This window comes from Amblyomma americanum, chromosome 5, assembly GCF_052857255.1.
Source record: "Amblyomma americanum isolate KBUSLIRL-KWMA chromosome 5, ASM5285725v1, whole genome shotgun sequence".
In the NCBI taxonomy this organism is placed as follows: Eukaryota; Metazoa; Arthropoda; class Arachnida; order Ixodida; family Ixodidae; genus Amblyomma; species Amblyomma americanum.
The window spans coordinates 175,428,486-175,445,571 of record NC_135501.1 but is presented as its reverse complement, the minus strand read 5'-3'; the positions used below and the strand labels follow the sequence as shown (position 1 = coordinate 175,445,571).

The following is a 17,086-nucleotide window of genomic DNA, read 5'->3' as shown; positions in this document are numbered from 1 at the left end:
GTGCACTGACATCGCACAGCACACGGGCGCCTTTGCGTTTTTCCTCCATAAAAATGCAGCCGCCGCGGTCGGGTTCGAACCCGGGAACTCCGGATCAGTAGTCGAGCTCCCTAACCACTGAGCCACCGCGGCGGGGCTGTTTAGAGCTAATGTGATCATTTTGATGAGACTGTGGAGCGCAAAGAATTATGCACGACAGGCGGTCAACTTCCAGTTAACAGTTTTTGGACAACGCGTGAAATTATACCATAGATTAGGTGTATCGTTTGAGCGTATCAAAAGGCTGACATTACAACCCCACCCCGCACTACCCCCTTCCTATTTTCTTCTCTCTTTCGTCAGGACATGCTTGAGGTTGCTCGCGCCAAACAAGTCTCTTAAACTCTTGCGAGTTTTGCGAAAGCAAGCTTATGTCAGCGGCAAATATGAGCTTGGCTCAAACCATGCTTTGATAGAAGGGCGTTATAAGGGTTATTAAGAGATTGTACAGCGTCGGCGGAAAAGGGGAGAGACAGTGGAGGCGGATATATCCGTGCAGGGCTAGGGTGACTCGATGGCCAGCGCCGCTGAGGAGAACGAGTATCCAGGCACCGTATGCAGGGTGGGTGGAATGCCCTGCGAAGCACGATGAACCGTGAGGCGGGTACGTTAGACGGCTTATCTGGGACGCCTCGCTAAACCTGGTAAGCGGCGTCTATGCCCACGCATTTAAATTTGGGATTACGCCTCCAGTTTGTCGGCTTCGAATCTACTGGAGCTGCGCTCCGGTTTTAATCGCTCGTGCATTGGTTTCCAAACTTGCGTTGTGACGCTGAATAAGTGCTCTTTTTTCTCCTTCAGTGCCTGCGTACACTTAATTCGAGTGCGTCAGTCTATACATTTAGCGTGACCGTCGACTCATGCCCAAGTTTTCGCTCTGTTCTGTATATTGTGACACCTGCGTATTGGAGGCTCGTTGTCGCCAAATTATCTCGAGTTCTCACAATAATAATAATAATTGGTTTTTGGGGAAAGGAAATGGCGCAGTATCTGTCATATATCTTTGGACACCTGAACTGCGCCGTAAGGGAAGGGGTAAAGGAGGGAGTGAAAGAATAGGCGCCGTAGTGGAGGGCTCCGGAATAATTTCGACCTATAATTTGGGCCGTATGCGTGACCTCCACACCCAGCAGATGTTTTGTGCGCTGCTAACACACACGGATTACTCTGATGCTACAAAGGCGTCGTTGCGGACTTAGAGACGTTCATCAGCCTAATTTGTTCAGCCTTCGGAAATTTGAATTATTTAATCTACTATTTCAGTTCAGTCGAAATGAAGGCCGAAGTAAGTAGGCGGGACTTTTTATTAGAAAAAATGCCTTTATGCAACACATTAACAGGTTTGTGTGGAATATTTTGAGTATGTGCCTGTGGGGCAGGAACGGAGGTTATTTGATGCACGTCATCATCATCACCATCCTGCGCCTGAATTTTTTCACGTGCCACGTGTTGTTTTCAGTCATTATGTATTCACTCATCCTGTTGTAATCAAAGCTGAGAGCAAACATATTTTTGCCGTGCCAACCAGTGTCGATGTTTTGCTGTTCCTTGTATTGAACTACACAGAATTTTGAAAACGTTCTGCACGAATCAAGATATGGTAAGAACGTACTATACAATACATCAGCACATTCGTTTCAACAAAGTGCAGAGTGAAAGTGAAGCGCACCCATTTCCCAACTCCTACATTCTCCATCTCCAACATCGTAGCCTGAACGCGTTCCGTCACTGACGTCAGGTAAATAATGCGGCGAAGAAAGCCGTGCATCTGGGCTCCAAGCCTGGCAGCATATATAGGGTATTGCACCTAGACTATACACAATTTTTAAGAATAGGCTTTTCGTGTTAAAACAGTGCTTCTTTCGGCATGTCACAGTCAGTTGTGTACTGGTACATCAGAATGCAGCTAAGATGTGCTAACTAGTAGGCTGATTAACTAATATTGAGTAATTAACTTAACCCTTACTGTTAGGCTGCCTAATTATTGCGCGTAGCCCACCGTAAGTAACATCCGTATCAGTTTTTAGAATTTCGAAATCGCGGTTACCCCCGGCACTGTGGTCCAAAAAATTTTTGGCTATTTCGACGAGTTGCATGCACTGGAGAGGTTTCTTTATCTGCAAGCTTCTGGAAAGAGCATGTATTTTGGAGCTATGTAGTCAAAATTTGTTCGGCCACAGTGCCGAGGTAACCATGTGTTCAAAATTCTAAAAAATGATACGTATATTACTTACGGTGGGCTACGCACACGCCTCTCAATAACTAGGCAGCCAAACAGTAATAGTTAGAAAGTAAACTATTCAATATTAGTTAAGAAGCCTGCTAATTAGCACGTCTTAGCTGTATTCTGATGTATTCCATCGCTGACAATGCTATGTCGAGGACAGCGGTCTTCTAACTCAAAAAGCCTGATTTTAAAAGTTGTGTAAAGTCTTAGGTGAAATACCCTGTAAAAGCCCGCGCTTGCATAAGCGTTAATGAAGTTAGCATTTAAGCAAGAAAAAAATAGAGACTGCGTTCGCCCTCGATGCGAAGATCGGGGTATATGACAACGTCAATCATTCGCACAAGGTACGGAGTTTAGAGATACTGCAGTATTTGATGTGTTGCAGCTAGACGAACACAAGGACAACCAATGTGTTTACAGGAAGAGCTGTCTTTTCCTTGCAGATGCCTGAATACGGTCGACTGTGATGACGTCAACGATGACGAGGACGTTGGTGTTGATGATGACGTGCTTTCTGATGACACCGAGCATAAGTACCACTATGCTTCAAACTCTATTTTCGATTAAAGTGAGGCAGACTTGACGTTGGAAACTATGCCTCCTTGCACTGCGCGATTACGAGTAAAACAAGGAATAAATACCACGAGTACGAAATGACGTCATAGGCAAGTTATTTCCCGCTTGATAAGCGAAGGTATACACCCAGCACTCTGGCCCACGACCAGTGTTGGCCCCGTACACATCTTCAGCTGGTAGCGCTGATTAAAGTTTGGTCAGTGTATGTATTTCCGCAATATTTACGGGGGGTAATACAACACATTACATAACGCCTAATTTTTATTTTTTATCGAATTGCCCTCTGAAGATCTCTGCCTGGTGAAGATCTCTGCCTGTGATTTTTCACAAGTCGCATCAGACGTTCAATGCCCTGGCGTCCCTTAGGTGTGCACAGTCTGCCTTACGAGCTGTAGAACGTCTCGTGCCGTTGCAATGCTCGGATTCCGCTACAGGCAAAGCGAGGAAGATGGCGATAAGCCCGTCCTCAGATTAGCACAGTTGACAAAAATACCGCTCTGATTTCGTTTACGCCCGGCTAAACGTAGGGATAACTTTAGATTGACTTTTCTTTTTCGCATTAATTAGTTGACTTCGTTAGCTTGCGATAAGATAATTATACGCATACTATTAACGCACTATATCCATCTATTTTTAGTTGCATGCTTTCTTATCTGTAAAGATGCTAAGTAATTACTATACGTGGACCGGCACGTGGTATTCGCCTACGGCCGGTAAATAATTTATAACTCAATTTCTTCTTGATGATGTTTCGGTTTCATCAGCCTAACAATGGCTGTGATGTGTAAATAGTGTTTAGGTCACGTGAGGAATGATAATGGCTGCAATATAACCACTGTTACGTCGTTTTTTGATATTTCAACCTCTGAAGTAGAAAATTAAAGCTATACATATCGGCGACGACATCGTAGTTTTTTTTTTTTACATGCCTCACGCCTGAACACATCTTTACACAGCACAATCATCGTTAGGTTGCTGGATCCAAAGCCTAAACTGCATCAATAAGAAATTCTATTATAAATTATTTAGTGGTCGTAAGCAAATACTACGGTGTGATCCATATCTATACTAATGTCTAACATATCATATTTAGTGTTTATAGTCATTTAAGTTTGCGCAGACTATTCGTACTGAAGAGAATGTGCCATCGTTCGAAAGAGTGTGAAAAATCAAAAACGACTTTTAAAATTAACACGTGGATGGTTTTGTGATTGTAAAAGCTCTTCACGACGCATCCTGCTATACTGTCGCCTAATATAAGAAAATTTCGCTTGTTATAACGAACGACATTCTTCAGGTATCCTGTATATAAGACGCAAATTGAGAACACCTCACGTTTTTATGCACGCCAGGGTTTCACGCAACACATAAATGAAAGCGCGAGATGCGTCTTTCAAATGGAAAAAGGAAATCAGCAAGCGTGACAGAAACTGACGTTGATCCCTGTTCTCATACCACGACGATGTTTCCCGGTTTTAATGTATGGCCAGAACTTGCCTCGTTAATTTCGACGCAAGCAATGCACTCATTACTTTTGACAGCGACTGCTCGTGCCTTTGTCCAGATGCTGCTTGCATGAAAGATAAAATTTTGTTTTCTATGCCCTCATATTTTCGTTCTTAAAGGAACATAAACGCCAAATATTCAGAGTCGCATTCTCTTCTTTTTAACAGTGGATAACACGTTAGTATACATGGATCACCACGGGAGATTCACCTTGGACTGATTAATAATTTATAACTGATTTTCTTCTGTCATGTGGTTTCGGTTTCAGTTTCACCAGCCGCACGATGGCTGTGACGTCAGTGGCGTAAAATATATGAAACACCATCACTCTTTACAGTTTTCATTCACAACGTAGCGCTTAAGCCAGTTTGAGTGAATGCAGGAATGACAAGGATTGCAGAAGCAAAGGTTATATCGAAGTGTTTTAACAGCTCACGTGACCTGCTCTTACCTACTTAATAGCGATTATACCTGCACATTTATGTCACAGCCATTGGTCGGCTTTTCAAAGCGGAAATGAAACATGAGTGAATAAATTCAATTTTAAATTATGTACTCGTACTAAGCAGATACCTTCAAATGAAGCATGTATGCTAATGTCAATTACGGATCATTACAAAAAAAACAGAAACGTAATTCGGTGTGCGTACTTCTTTAAGATTAAAATTGTAACATAAAACCGAAACCGCTTTTCTGTCATGATTTCGGCATGTTCGGTTCAAGCTTGCTCACATCTAGTATATTCAGCGCTCGTACTAGGCAAACAGCTTCTTTTGTGCGATAGGCCAATTGCTTTGATTTCACTGTTTGAAGTTTAGTTGGGTGCTGAAAAACATTCCCTTCCAAGCAAAAGCTCTTTGGCGATCCTCGGTGGATCGTTTGAATGTGTTAGCAGCCAAACGTTCGTTGTATCCGAGGTCAAAAGAGGAAAGTTTGTTATAGCCCAGCTGATGCACCTAGGTTCGTTATACATGTATCCTTTATATTTGATACCTCAAAGGCCCCTGGTATGGGGCATTACAAGAGAGATGGTCGTGGCAATTCAACAACAATGCTCTTGATGGTGTTCTTAAAATGAATGGCGTTGATATGATATACGGCGTCCTGTGGTAAATCATTCCAGAACCGGGATGACATGACGAAAAAAAATCGGGAATGAGCGGATGAGCGACAGTTCTCGCGCAAGGGGGGGTGGGGGGGGGGGGGGTAGACGGCGTTACGGTGTCTAATACGATTGGAGTGAGCAGGTGATATGACTGATTCTCCTGGAGGTGAATGATAAAACATAAGAAAGAGGCGCAATCGAGAAATCTTTCATAGTCTTTCAAAGTTACGTAAGTTGGCTCGAGATTTTAATGCAGACACAGTGGTGTAGTATGGATAATCTGAAGAAATAAGGCGGATAGCACGAGTTTGTATTTTTTTTCTCAGGTTAAGGAGAGGTTACACTACTGAGCATCCCATATTGCTAAAGCGTATTCTAGTTTATAGGACGGACAAAAGTTAGGTATGCTAATGATTTGATGGATGGGGTGGCAAATCATAGATTGCGAGGCATAAAAGCAAGGGTACGATTAGCCTTGTTAGCGATATTTAATGATATGAGATGGCCATGTTAGGTTTTGCGTTACAGTAATACCCAAGTAGTTGCAGGAAGAAACGGACGCCGCTTCCGAACCAAAAAGAACGCATTTATAAAGACTGTACATCTGCCGACGATGGAACGAAATCAAAAATGTTTTAGCAATTTAAGTGACATTAACCACTGTTTGCCCCAAGTTTAGATTCCTTTAAAATCTTGTTGAAGAATGTCTACGTCAATACAGTTAGAGATTGGGCGGTAAATTACAGGATTGTAAGCAAATAAGTGGATAGTAGAGGAAATATTGGAAGCAAGACCGTTAATGTATATGAGGAAATCCAAGGGCCCTAAAACTGCTCCTTGGGAACATTTGAGACGACCGGGTTACAAGGAGAAGAATAATTGTTAGCATAGGCAAACTGCTCTCTATTAGTCAGAAAGTTACACAGCGATTCCAATACTAACGAATTAAGATTTGGGCACGATAGTTTTAGTAGTAGTCTTTTATGCTGTAGTTTATCGAGCTCTTGCCATCAACTTTATCAGCCGCAACGGGAAGCAGCCCCTCTCTACACAATGAAACGTCTGCGCTGCCCTGTGATGCCGGTGACTTACAGTGCTTGTGTCATTGCCTGTCGTGCTTGTTACGGACCGCATTTCTCTACTTCTTATTATTCTTTTACGCCTCCTCATCCCTCTCCCCCAGTGCAGGGTAGCCAACCGGAACATTTTACTGGTTAACCTCCCTGCCCTTCCTTTACCACTTCTCTCTCTCTCTCTCTCTCTCTCTCTCTCTGTTATCGAACGCTTTTTCGAAATAAAGGAAGAGGGTGTCAGCAGAAATGTTTAGGTCATGACTGGAGTTTAGGTCGTCAATAAAGAGAGCTATTTGGAAGCCACATGAGCTTCCCTTGAATGAAGTTATGTTGGTTAGTATGGAAAAATTTTACGGAGACAAGGAATTTGATTATGTCCTGAACAAATAATATTTTCCATTAGTTTCGAACACACGCCAGTGAGGGAAATGGGGTGGTATTTTCCCTAAAACATTCCCTACCCAGGGCAGAAGTGTTCAGATGGCAGAAGTGCTTTTTAGCAGGGCGGGAAGTAGATTACGAAGCTTGTGGGAGACGCCCTGCCCCCTGTCACACGGCAATGTCCATCAGTGATCAATGATATTTTTCTATATATATATATATATATATATATATATATATATATATATATATATATATATATATATATATATATATATATATATATATATATATATATATATATTAGCCTGACTACACCCACTGCAGGGCAAAGGCCTCTCCCATGCCTCTCCAATTAACCCTGTCTTTTGCAAGCTGCGCCCACCCTATGTCTGCAAACTTCGTAATCTCATCCGCCCACCCAACCTTCTGCCGCCACCTGCTACGCTTGCCTTCTCTTGGAATCCACTCCGTTACCCTTAAGGACCAGCGGTTATCTTGCCTTCACATTGCATGCCCTGCCCAAGCCCATTTCTTCCTCTTGATTTCGACTAGGATGTGATTAACCCGCGTTTGTTCCCTCATCCACTCTGCCCGCTTCCGGTCTCTTAACGTTACAACTATGATCCGAATTTCGGGAAAAGGTTCCAGAGTTTAGAAAATTTGGCAGAAGGCTGGTTCAATATGCACTGCGTTCCTACTAGTGTGCTATAGCCAAGGGATCAGGACATTCTGGGAATTTTTGGTTCACAAAGCATAAATTTTTGTTTTCAATCTCTGCGATGCAGTACCTCTTGACATATTTCGATGAAAAGAAAATTTCATGCAAGAAATACAAAATTCAGATATTTGAAAAACAAAATACCTTGACCAGTAATATAATCCAAGTAGTGCGACAAACAAATACGATCAAAGTAGATAAAACAGTCGTGAACAAATCTGGTCTGCAAGGCGAGTATCTGGGCAGAAAACGGTAATGAAGAACAATGAACATTGTTCAAACGTGGTTGGAACACAGAACCGCCGCGGTTCACGCAACCATTTTTTTTTTATTTTCAGGGTACTTCCTGGTCGATTTCAGCGTTGAAACTTGGGAACAGCACAAAAAACGAGGCATACAAGCGAATAGAGAAGTTTTCAAAAATCAACTTTTCGGCCATTTTTTGGAAGATTTCAAAGCCTCGTCTCCCCTTTAAATGGCTTTAACATCTTTTGGAATGCGCCCTGTCCAACGTGCTTGAAAAAACTTTCTGAGTATTGGAAAACTGTAAGACACTGTTATGGAAATATTGAATGTAATGGCCCATTTTTCCGATGTATAGCAAAACCTCTCTTTTAAAGTTTTTCCGTCGCTCGCATCAAGTAGGACTGCCATATATAGAAAGCCAATAGGGAACGCTTTTGGCGATAACAAAGACGTTAATAGCCAAAAAACTCAAGCCTGCTTACGGAAGATCTGCGAGTATATTCATTGTTATAGTGAAATCTTATAATATATGAAGAAATTGCGCTCATAAATTCTTTCCCGTTCAAAAAATGTTTTTGCCCAGAATTGTTGGGTATGACCGCGAAACGAGCTCGAACCGACTTCCACCTTTTAAGAGGCCACGAAGAGAACCCTGTAAGTATGCGCACTGTCATGTTAACACGTGCCCTTACGGTACAAAGTGCGCATGCTCATGCTTGTACCTGTCCTTATATAAGCAGCCCCTTGTCTGACAATAAAAACACTTTGTTCCCTGCCTCCCGGCCGTTCACAAACCGAAATGATATTATTTTTACCATACACAGCTTACTGACTAGACACCGGCACTGGTTCTGAAAATTCCCAACAAAGTGCTTTTTCCAGCACTAAACCTCTGTACCATATGGCTGCCACGCCAGTGATTCCGTTGTCCAATAACATATATCGAACAAATTTTTGCCCACGGGTATCAGGAAGCCACGTCCGAAAGACTCGGGTACGAATACCTACCACATTGTAGGTATTTTTTTACGTAATTAGTACAACTGTGACCCCCTTTTTATTATATATACAAAACCAATGGCCGAAAAAGCTTGAAAGTGATGTATTTAAATTACTAGAGACAATCTGAGTGTAACTATACCATTTATGTGCATGTGAGATATAAACAGAGCTTGCACCTTATATAAAGGAACGCCCAATTTTAGGCACCAATATCCATAATCGAAAGGCTATGCGGAGTTCCACGATACGGGGAGCCCCAATCGGAAACGACGCTTTTGTCAATCTTTGATGAACCAGCGCAAATCGACAACGGACAAGTAGAAGGACAACGTGTATATGGAAGCGCTGAAAACGCTGTCAACAAACCTAATTACTGGCGCACTCACGACGAAACCAGACGTTACACTGCTTGCGAACAGGAAGTAGTCACTTTCGCCTTTTATACTGAAGCGTTCCTGAAATATTTATTGTTAGGGACGTGAGACATCTCCGCACTGCTTTTTTTTTTTTGTCCTCCCGCTTTCGTGAGATTGCACGGTCAGTAAACCCGACCCCTCGTTTTCTCAAAAAGGCACAAAGTGGAATTAAAAAACACTAAACCTGTATGTAAATTTAAAAATCACCTAAAAGCGTTAATACTTCACAATAACTGTTAGACAAGCTACCACATTTTAGAATTATAAGGTATTACATCAGATGTACACGGCATGCTTTTAATATGTGCACTATTTTCCCTGTCGCCAATTTACTGTTCTGTTTTTCGCTTTTTTAGTAATTTTGTAATGTACTGAATTACTCTATAACTATAAGCACTGCATAACTTCTATTTTAATTATATTCTGCTCGGTTGTTGTATATGCCTACTCACCCCTGTATATAATATGTGTGTCGCCGCGGAAATATATAACGGCACGATTGTTTCATCGACTTGTTATTACTACTGCTGTGTTTGCATTTATATTAGCATTTTGATTAACAATATAAGAGGTCCCAGTGCAGTCGCTGACTACAGGACCTCCTTCTGTATACATTTATCCGGGCTGTATTTCCTTCTTGTATAAATAAACACGATTCTGATTCTGAAGGGAAAGCCCTTTAAAGCCTATACTTACCCTCCCGTGCAGCAGAGAGCCTTTTAACTGCCTTTTTTATTTCTATTTCTTTTTGGCAATATAAATTTCCTAATAATTTTTGGACTACGTCATTGTCTTCGAACCCCATACGAACACTTAGAATTGGAGTGCGTGGACGTTTTGTCGTCAGTGGTCACCGTATGAACTGCATGCAGAGCATCATCATAAGCCTAACTACATCGATTGCAGAACTAATACCCGTGCCGCAGGGACAAATTTAATGCTGTTAAGTGCCTACTGCCTTATTTAGTTTTAATTCCACTAGCACGGTGCAACACGCATAAATTTAATGGCATTAGCCTTACTGCCGTTCCCGATTTCTTGGCAGTTCGTCCCAACTTTACACGCAGAAAAGCACGCAGATTTTTTATACTAACAACTTCCTACCTGGTATAAAATGGTTTATTCGTAACTTTCAGTCATTTCAGGCACCTCGCATTTTCGATGCGTTGGGAGAAATTTTTACCAGCACTTCTGTCAGATACTCTCGGCTTGTGTGCTCACACGTGATGTGCAACGCGACCTTTTCGACTTGTCGAGCAAGAACAGCGTCGTTTTACACAGAATAAGTTTTACATTTCTTTGAACAGCATTCGCGATATATTGTGGTCGTTATGACTTTATATTCAGGTAAAGTTTTTGACTGCCTTGCAGGCGTTATCGCTTGAAGACTAGGCATTTTGACAGATTTGCCTGTCTGGTTGGGTTTGAAGACTTATAATAAACTGTACATCTCCAACCGAAAATTTTTAAATTTTAACCCAACCTTTCGAAGCCGACTCGGCTCCTTCATCAGGGGTGACTGAGCGCTGCAGTAGCTAGCGTCTTTTAAGTATGGAGGGGAGGAGGGGGTCAAGGGAACGAAAGCTGTGATGCCAAAGGCGTGGGGTAGGGGGAGGGTGTGGGGGTGTTAGGCCGTTAGTCACGCTGGCGCCATGCAGCGAGGTGGTGAATGGCGACTTTTCTTTTTTTTCGTTGAGTAGAAGAGCAAAGTCCCTGGGCATATACTGGGGGCAGGTTTTCTTTTGTGCGGTTGATGTTGTTTGGGGTGGTTTGGATGCGCCAGGATTCCAGAAAGAGCCTTTGTGGTAACTTGTTTCGGTTACAAGGATGCGGGTTTCTTCGAAGTTGATTATGTGGTCTGAGTCCTCGGAATGTTCGACTACAGGAATGCCGTCTCTTGCGAAGTTGCGGACGTCGTTTCTATGTTGCCGAATTCTTTCTTTTGGTTTCGCCAATGTAGCTTGAGTCGCAGTCGGCTCATGGAATTTTGTAGACAATGCCTTGGGCTCTTTCTCTCTGCGGCCGGTCTTTGGGAACCTGCAGGCAAAGCTCAACAGTGTTTGTGGGCTTGTGCGGGTCTCCAGAGCCGAAAATTCCGAGGACTCCGACCATAGAATCAAATTCCGAAGAAACCCGCATCCTCGGAACCGAAACAAATTACCACAAGAGGCTCCTTCTGGAATCCTGGCATATCCAAACCACCCGGAACAATATCAACCGCACAAAAGGAAACCTGCCCACATTATATGCCAAGGGACTTCGCTCTTCAACTCAACCGAAAAAAAGTCGCCATTGACCACCTCCCCGCAGTGCGACAACGTGACTAACAGCCTTCACCCCCCACCCCCCTCCCCTCCATACTTAAAAGACGCTAGCTACTGCAGCCCTCCGTCACCCCTGATGAAGGAGCCGAGCCGGCTTCGAAACGTTGGGTTAAAAATAAAAATTTTTGGTTGGAGATATACAGTTTATTATAAGGCGTTATCGCCATCGTGATTTTCGTATAATCACATTCTATCTCGCCGTGTAGCACGAACTCCGAAAATAATGGCGTTAACAAATTAAGGCATTTTATGAATTTTCTCTCATTTCTTGTGCTCGTGTAGCACGCGTATAGGGCATCTTCCACATCGGTCAATTACGTGAACAGGATTCTTGGAAAAAAAATTGAATACTGGAAAACTGTAAGATACTGGTGTAGAGATATTGAAAGTAATGGTTTATTCATCAGGTATATCAAGATCTTTCTTCTATATTGTTTCCATCGCTCGCATACAGAAATTAATACTGGCACAGAAAACCAAAGATGAGTGCTTTTGGCGATTTCAAAAAGGTTAATAGCAAAAAATGCAACCCTGCCGACGGCAGATGTGCGGATATATTCATTGTTATAGTGGACTCTTCCGATATATGAAAAAAGTTGGGCTCATAAAACCCTCCTGTTCACACATGCTTTTTTCCAGAACAGGTCGGTATGAAATCTGTCTTTTTTCAGCAATGGCATACAGATATCCTGCGCTTACCTCGGGTGTGGGGACACCGATCACCAAACAAAGCGCTTCCTCACCAAGATGCTCGGAACAAACGCGTGCCCAAGCTTCAGAGCTATGTTTTATGTACACGATTCCGCAAACATGAATGATCTATTCCGCTTTATTTAACCAGTAATAGAAAAGCTTTCTGAAAGCCGCAAATTTGCCCGTCGCTCCCGTGACCTCTCCCGCACGCGCTATAGTTCACAGCCTTCCAGCATCTAGCTGTGATGTGTTGGTCAACATGCTGTGCTAGATGGGACTGGCAGAAACCCAACAACAAAAGCCCACACGTCGCAATGTCTTAGGCATCAGGTTGTTAAAAGTATGCAGGACTTACATTTCTTAAATGTCTTCACCCTCTAAGCTATCTTACATTTCCTAATGGATGCTTGCAGTATTTAACCCACCGCCTGAATGATGTTCCTAGAGGGACATGCACGTGTCAATGATTTGAGTCAGCGCTATATATAGCTGACGAATGAACATTTGCCGAGAAAAATGTAAAGTTACGTCTAACAAGCCTCTGAGTTCTAATAAAGATTACGGAAGGCACTTACGACTATGCTTACGTGCTGTGACTGCCAAAGCATGCACGCGGGGTGCTCGGCTGCGGCGATGACGTGCTACTGTTATGCAGTGGCCAGCGAAATGCTCTGTTCGTGCCCCCAGAATGGAAGTTGATGAAGACGATTCTCAAACTCAGCGCGAGGCTTTGGGAGTTTTCTCTTGGCCCTCATTGAACCCTGGCCTATCCTGCGTCGTGGGTATGTGCCAGGTCACTGAGGCAACAACAACAGTTCGGAGTTCAGCGACCAACCTCCCGATAATGAACGACTTGTTCATGTTGCAATGCTCTGCCTCCACAATGCAAGAAAAACAAGAATGGCTATAGGACACGCTCATGTGGGTTCTCGCTCAGGGAAGGAGTATTTCATTGAAAGTGTGGCTTTTCAAAAATAACAGTACAATGCCCAGAGCGAGCAGCCTGAATGGATGCCAGTGTTGAGTGATCTGGAAAACTGGAAACGTTTTTAAATCACACTGCAACCTCAACAGCGGCAGCCGCTCTGAACATTATTGTATTGGTGCTGTTATTTTTCTCTGCTACAGTTAAACCTTTTTTTATCATCAGCAAGAAATAAAGAAAAAAAAGCAGTGATGGCGCAGTAGCTCTAATGAAGTGACCAGAGAATTTGATCTGTTCACACCGGCCTGTGTTCGAAACCCACTTCAGAAGAAAATTTATTTAAGAAATTTTATTTTCTTTATTTCATGATTACGTAGCACTGCCGATGATGTCATGAGGTCACGAGGGTTTTCGGACGGTCTGACTAGGACATCGACGACGGATTTTCCGCCTCATGAGCCATATAATGCTTTCACATTTAACTTGAATCATCCATAATTTAGTCCTACGACGCAGTTGTTATTGCAGACGTCATGCAAAACACGGAGTCCACACAAGTTGCGACACTTACTACATGAGTCGGATGAGTGCATGCAGTACATATTATTGCGGTTTGCTAAATCACGCTCAACACCACTTCCAGTAGCTTCAGGAAAATGGCCTCCGACTTATCTGTGAGAAGTTTCTTAATTCGGTATGCAAATGTCGTATTCAGCGACTGCGTTGCTGTGGTTCAACGCTATGCCTCTATATAACCGAAATCATCCGCTCTCTGCACAGTGATTCTTGATGTAATGATGTTCCGCCACAAGCGACGGAATTTTCTGTGGCTCTGCATTTTCAAGCTGCAAGCTTTCGGACTTATCCACCCTAACCACTCATTGTTAACGCCAAAGGCCACTGAGGCTAGCGTAGCTGATATGCCGGCAAATAAACTTCGCGTCATTTAATCGCGCAGATCAACCAAGCTGTCGATTCTTCCGTCTCACCGCCTGTGCAGTGCTCGGGCATTCCTACTCCCCGGAGTGGCAATATCGGGGGACCAAATAAGACACGCGTCGAGAATGCACCGCTCATAGCGACGACACTGATGATAATGACTCGCAGTTTTGCACTTCGTACTACTACTAACTGCATCACTCTAGATTGCTGATCATGTTCCGTTCTGAAATCACGCATACACTCTGCTAATCTCGTCGCTTCGGCTCGCTTGTCTGTATGCTCGTGCATGTGACAGAACAGGAAACACAGGTACGGTACTCTGACGTCGATGCCAAGATGGGAGGGTATTACTCACTGGCGAAGCGAGGGTCCGGCGCCGTGCTGTACCATCCCGCGGCCGCCGCGGCCGCCGCCGACTGCCTCACAGGGTCGGCGTAGTGGCCCGTCAGGTCGGGCGGCCCGGCGCCGTACTGGCTGCCGGGAAAGCCCTGCGAGCCCAGCTGCATGCCGTAGTGGCTGTTCATCATCAGTCCCCCGAATCCAGCGGCGCCACTGGCGGCCGTCACACAGTCCTCTCCCTGGAAGTGCTGCAGCTGCTGCACGGTGCTCACGTCCAGCGGACTGAGGATGTCGGACACCGAGAACGGAGTGCTGTTGTGCGCCTGGTGCTGCTGCTGCTGCTGGTCGTGGCGGTGCGCCGTTGGCAGCGCTGGTGTGCTCGTCGAGTCGTCGTCCGACTGGTGGTGCGCCGTTTTCCGGGGACTCATGGACATGACTTGCCGCGGGCCGAAACCATGCCGGCAGCGCCTTGGCGCTGCCTAGCCTCCGCTCGGCCGACCTTTCCCATGCCTTTTTTTTTCTTCTTCCCTCTATCTTCCCTCTATCTTTCCCCTTTCTTCCTCTCCTTCCCTGGTATCGTCGCACGCGCCGAGGAGACAACCCCTCTCGGGATCTCGGGCTTGCAGCTCCGCTTCTTGTTCTTATTCCCCTTTGGGAAACCTTGCCGCTTCGCGTCTTCCTCCTCCTCTTCCTCCGGTCTTCCCGGGAGAAAGCGGTGGCTCAGCGGCTCCGGCCGCCATCTTGGAACGCGTCGTCGGTCAGCGCTGGTAGCGAGCGGTCGTCGGCGGCGGCGGCACCGTCGTCCACGTCGTTGCTGCCACGGGCTCCCACTCGGCACTGAGAGGCCCCTCTTCGCAGCTTTAGAGGGGTTTGAGTGGCGATTTCTCTTGTTGTGGAACACGTGTGAGTGAGTGTGTGCGTGTGTGTGTGCGCGCGCGCAGCCTCGCCTGGATGGCTGGCTGGCCCTGCTGTCCACCGCGCTCACGCGCGAGGGGTCGCAGCCGCGCGCCTCCTTTCTCTCGCCTCCTCACTCTCTCTCTTTCAGCTTTGTTCGGCTGCAACTTCTTTGGTTCTGTCCGTTTGGTTGCTTACTTTCTTTGCGCATCTCCCCTCTCCAGATCCTCCCCTCACTCCCCCCTCCCCCCTCCCCCCCTCTCTGTCGCGACGCGTTTTCGAGGAGGGGCCAAGCATCGAACGCTTTTGTGCGTTCAGCTGTAGCGAGCGCCCGCAGACGGGTGTCGAAGTGGGGCGTGGTCTAAAGACAAACGGCGGCGGGCAGTACCGCGGTGGTGCGGCGAACGGTGTCGAGAGCGACGGATTGTGTGCATGAGGCGTCATCTCTATTTCGGTCCGGGCATATCTCGCGCTTTTGTGCGAGCCCCAACGCAACCCCTGCGATGATAAGAATAACCGACTCCATCTCTCGGGTGAGCGCTGCGCCCCCCTTCCAGAGCTCCCTCTCCCGGCAAACACTGCGAAAAAAACGGGAGGCGGAGCCTCAGACCGGGTCCTGTTCCGCCTATCTCTCCGCTTACTGTAAACGCAGCGCACTTTACGTGCACAAAAGGTGGTCACGTGTTTCGTAATCGAATCGGATCAGCGCTTCTCCTCTTTCTGTCGCCCCGTTCGCCGAATGTGTCTTTCTCCATATTGTGACTGACGGATTCCGGGCCAAACCGTGGTTGGTAGGCGTGGCTCTAAAAGCTGCGATGATTGACTGTTGTCGTCACAGACTGGAAGGCGGGATGCCCAGATAGACACGCCTTCGCCCACGTTTATTCCTTCCGAACGAAGCTTTTTGTTCCGGCTTCAGCGCCGGCCACGCCTTGTTGGCATGGCCGTTGACGTAGTTAGCGGCCTGCCGCGTCGAGCTCGCTAAGTACATACGTTGGTCTCTGGAGAGGAAGCTATTTATCGCTTCGTGTGTGTAGAGAATTGTTGGGTCGTACAGTCGGCCGGCGACGGGGCGCTGCTCTGCGGGCGTGTGGATGGCTTCTGCGGTGGCGTCTCTTCGTTAGAGAGCTCGGGCCCTGTATAAACGTCTGACTGCCCCCTCTTTGCTTAATAATCAGCTCTCTGGCTGAGCCATCGCAAGACGCCGGGAGTACCCTGTTCTCAACGAAAGATTCGTCGCAGATATGCCTTTAGGTGTTGGCTTTTGCGGTTCATGTGCTGTCTTTATTCGTTAATCGTTACTGCTCCGTTTTAGCTTTTGCGAAATCACCCGTAAGAATTCAAATGCGGGCGAAAGGCTCGTTATGAGCTTTCTTGAATTGATTTCGAAAAAAAAAAAAAAGACGTCTGTACATTGGCTGCCGGTGACATGCTTTACTGGGAAATGTCGTGCAAAAAGAATGCTTTATATTACAAACTTCTTTTATCCTGGCTTTTCTTCGCAAAGCACCCTTCTTGACAAAGCTTAATCATCAATTTAATGAGATTGCTAATTTGTACTTCCTCCAGCTGCCGGGTAGGGAACCCCCAGCATACCAGGACACCCGTGCACGCAGAACAAAACAGGAGGGCAGAACCGCAGAGTGCATTTGCAGGGTATCTTATGAATGGTGCATG

At 45.4% G+C, this 17,086-nt stretch overlaps 1 protein-coding gene across 1 annotated transcript in view; it reads right to left on the bottom strand.

The window, feature by feature from the left end:
• scro (scarecrow) overlaps positions 1-15,354 on the bottom strand; it is a 33,489-nt gene extending 18,135 nt beyond the window's left edge. Inside the window, exon 1 of the mRNA XM_077668026.1 lies at positions 14,532-15,354. Coding sequence (XP_077524152.1) covers positions 14,532-14,949 — 418 coding nt within the window. The 5' untranslated portion in view covers positions 14,950-15,354. The remainder of the gene's footprint in view (positions 1-14,531) is intronic.
• Between the last annotated feature and the right edge of the window lie 1,732 nt (positions 15,355-17,086).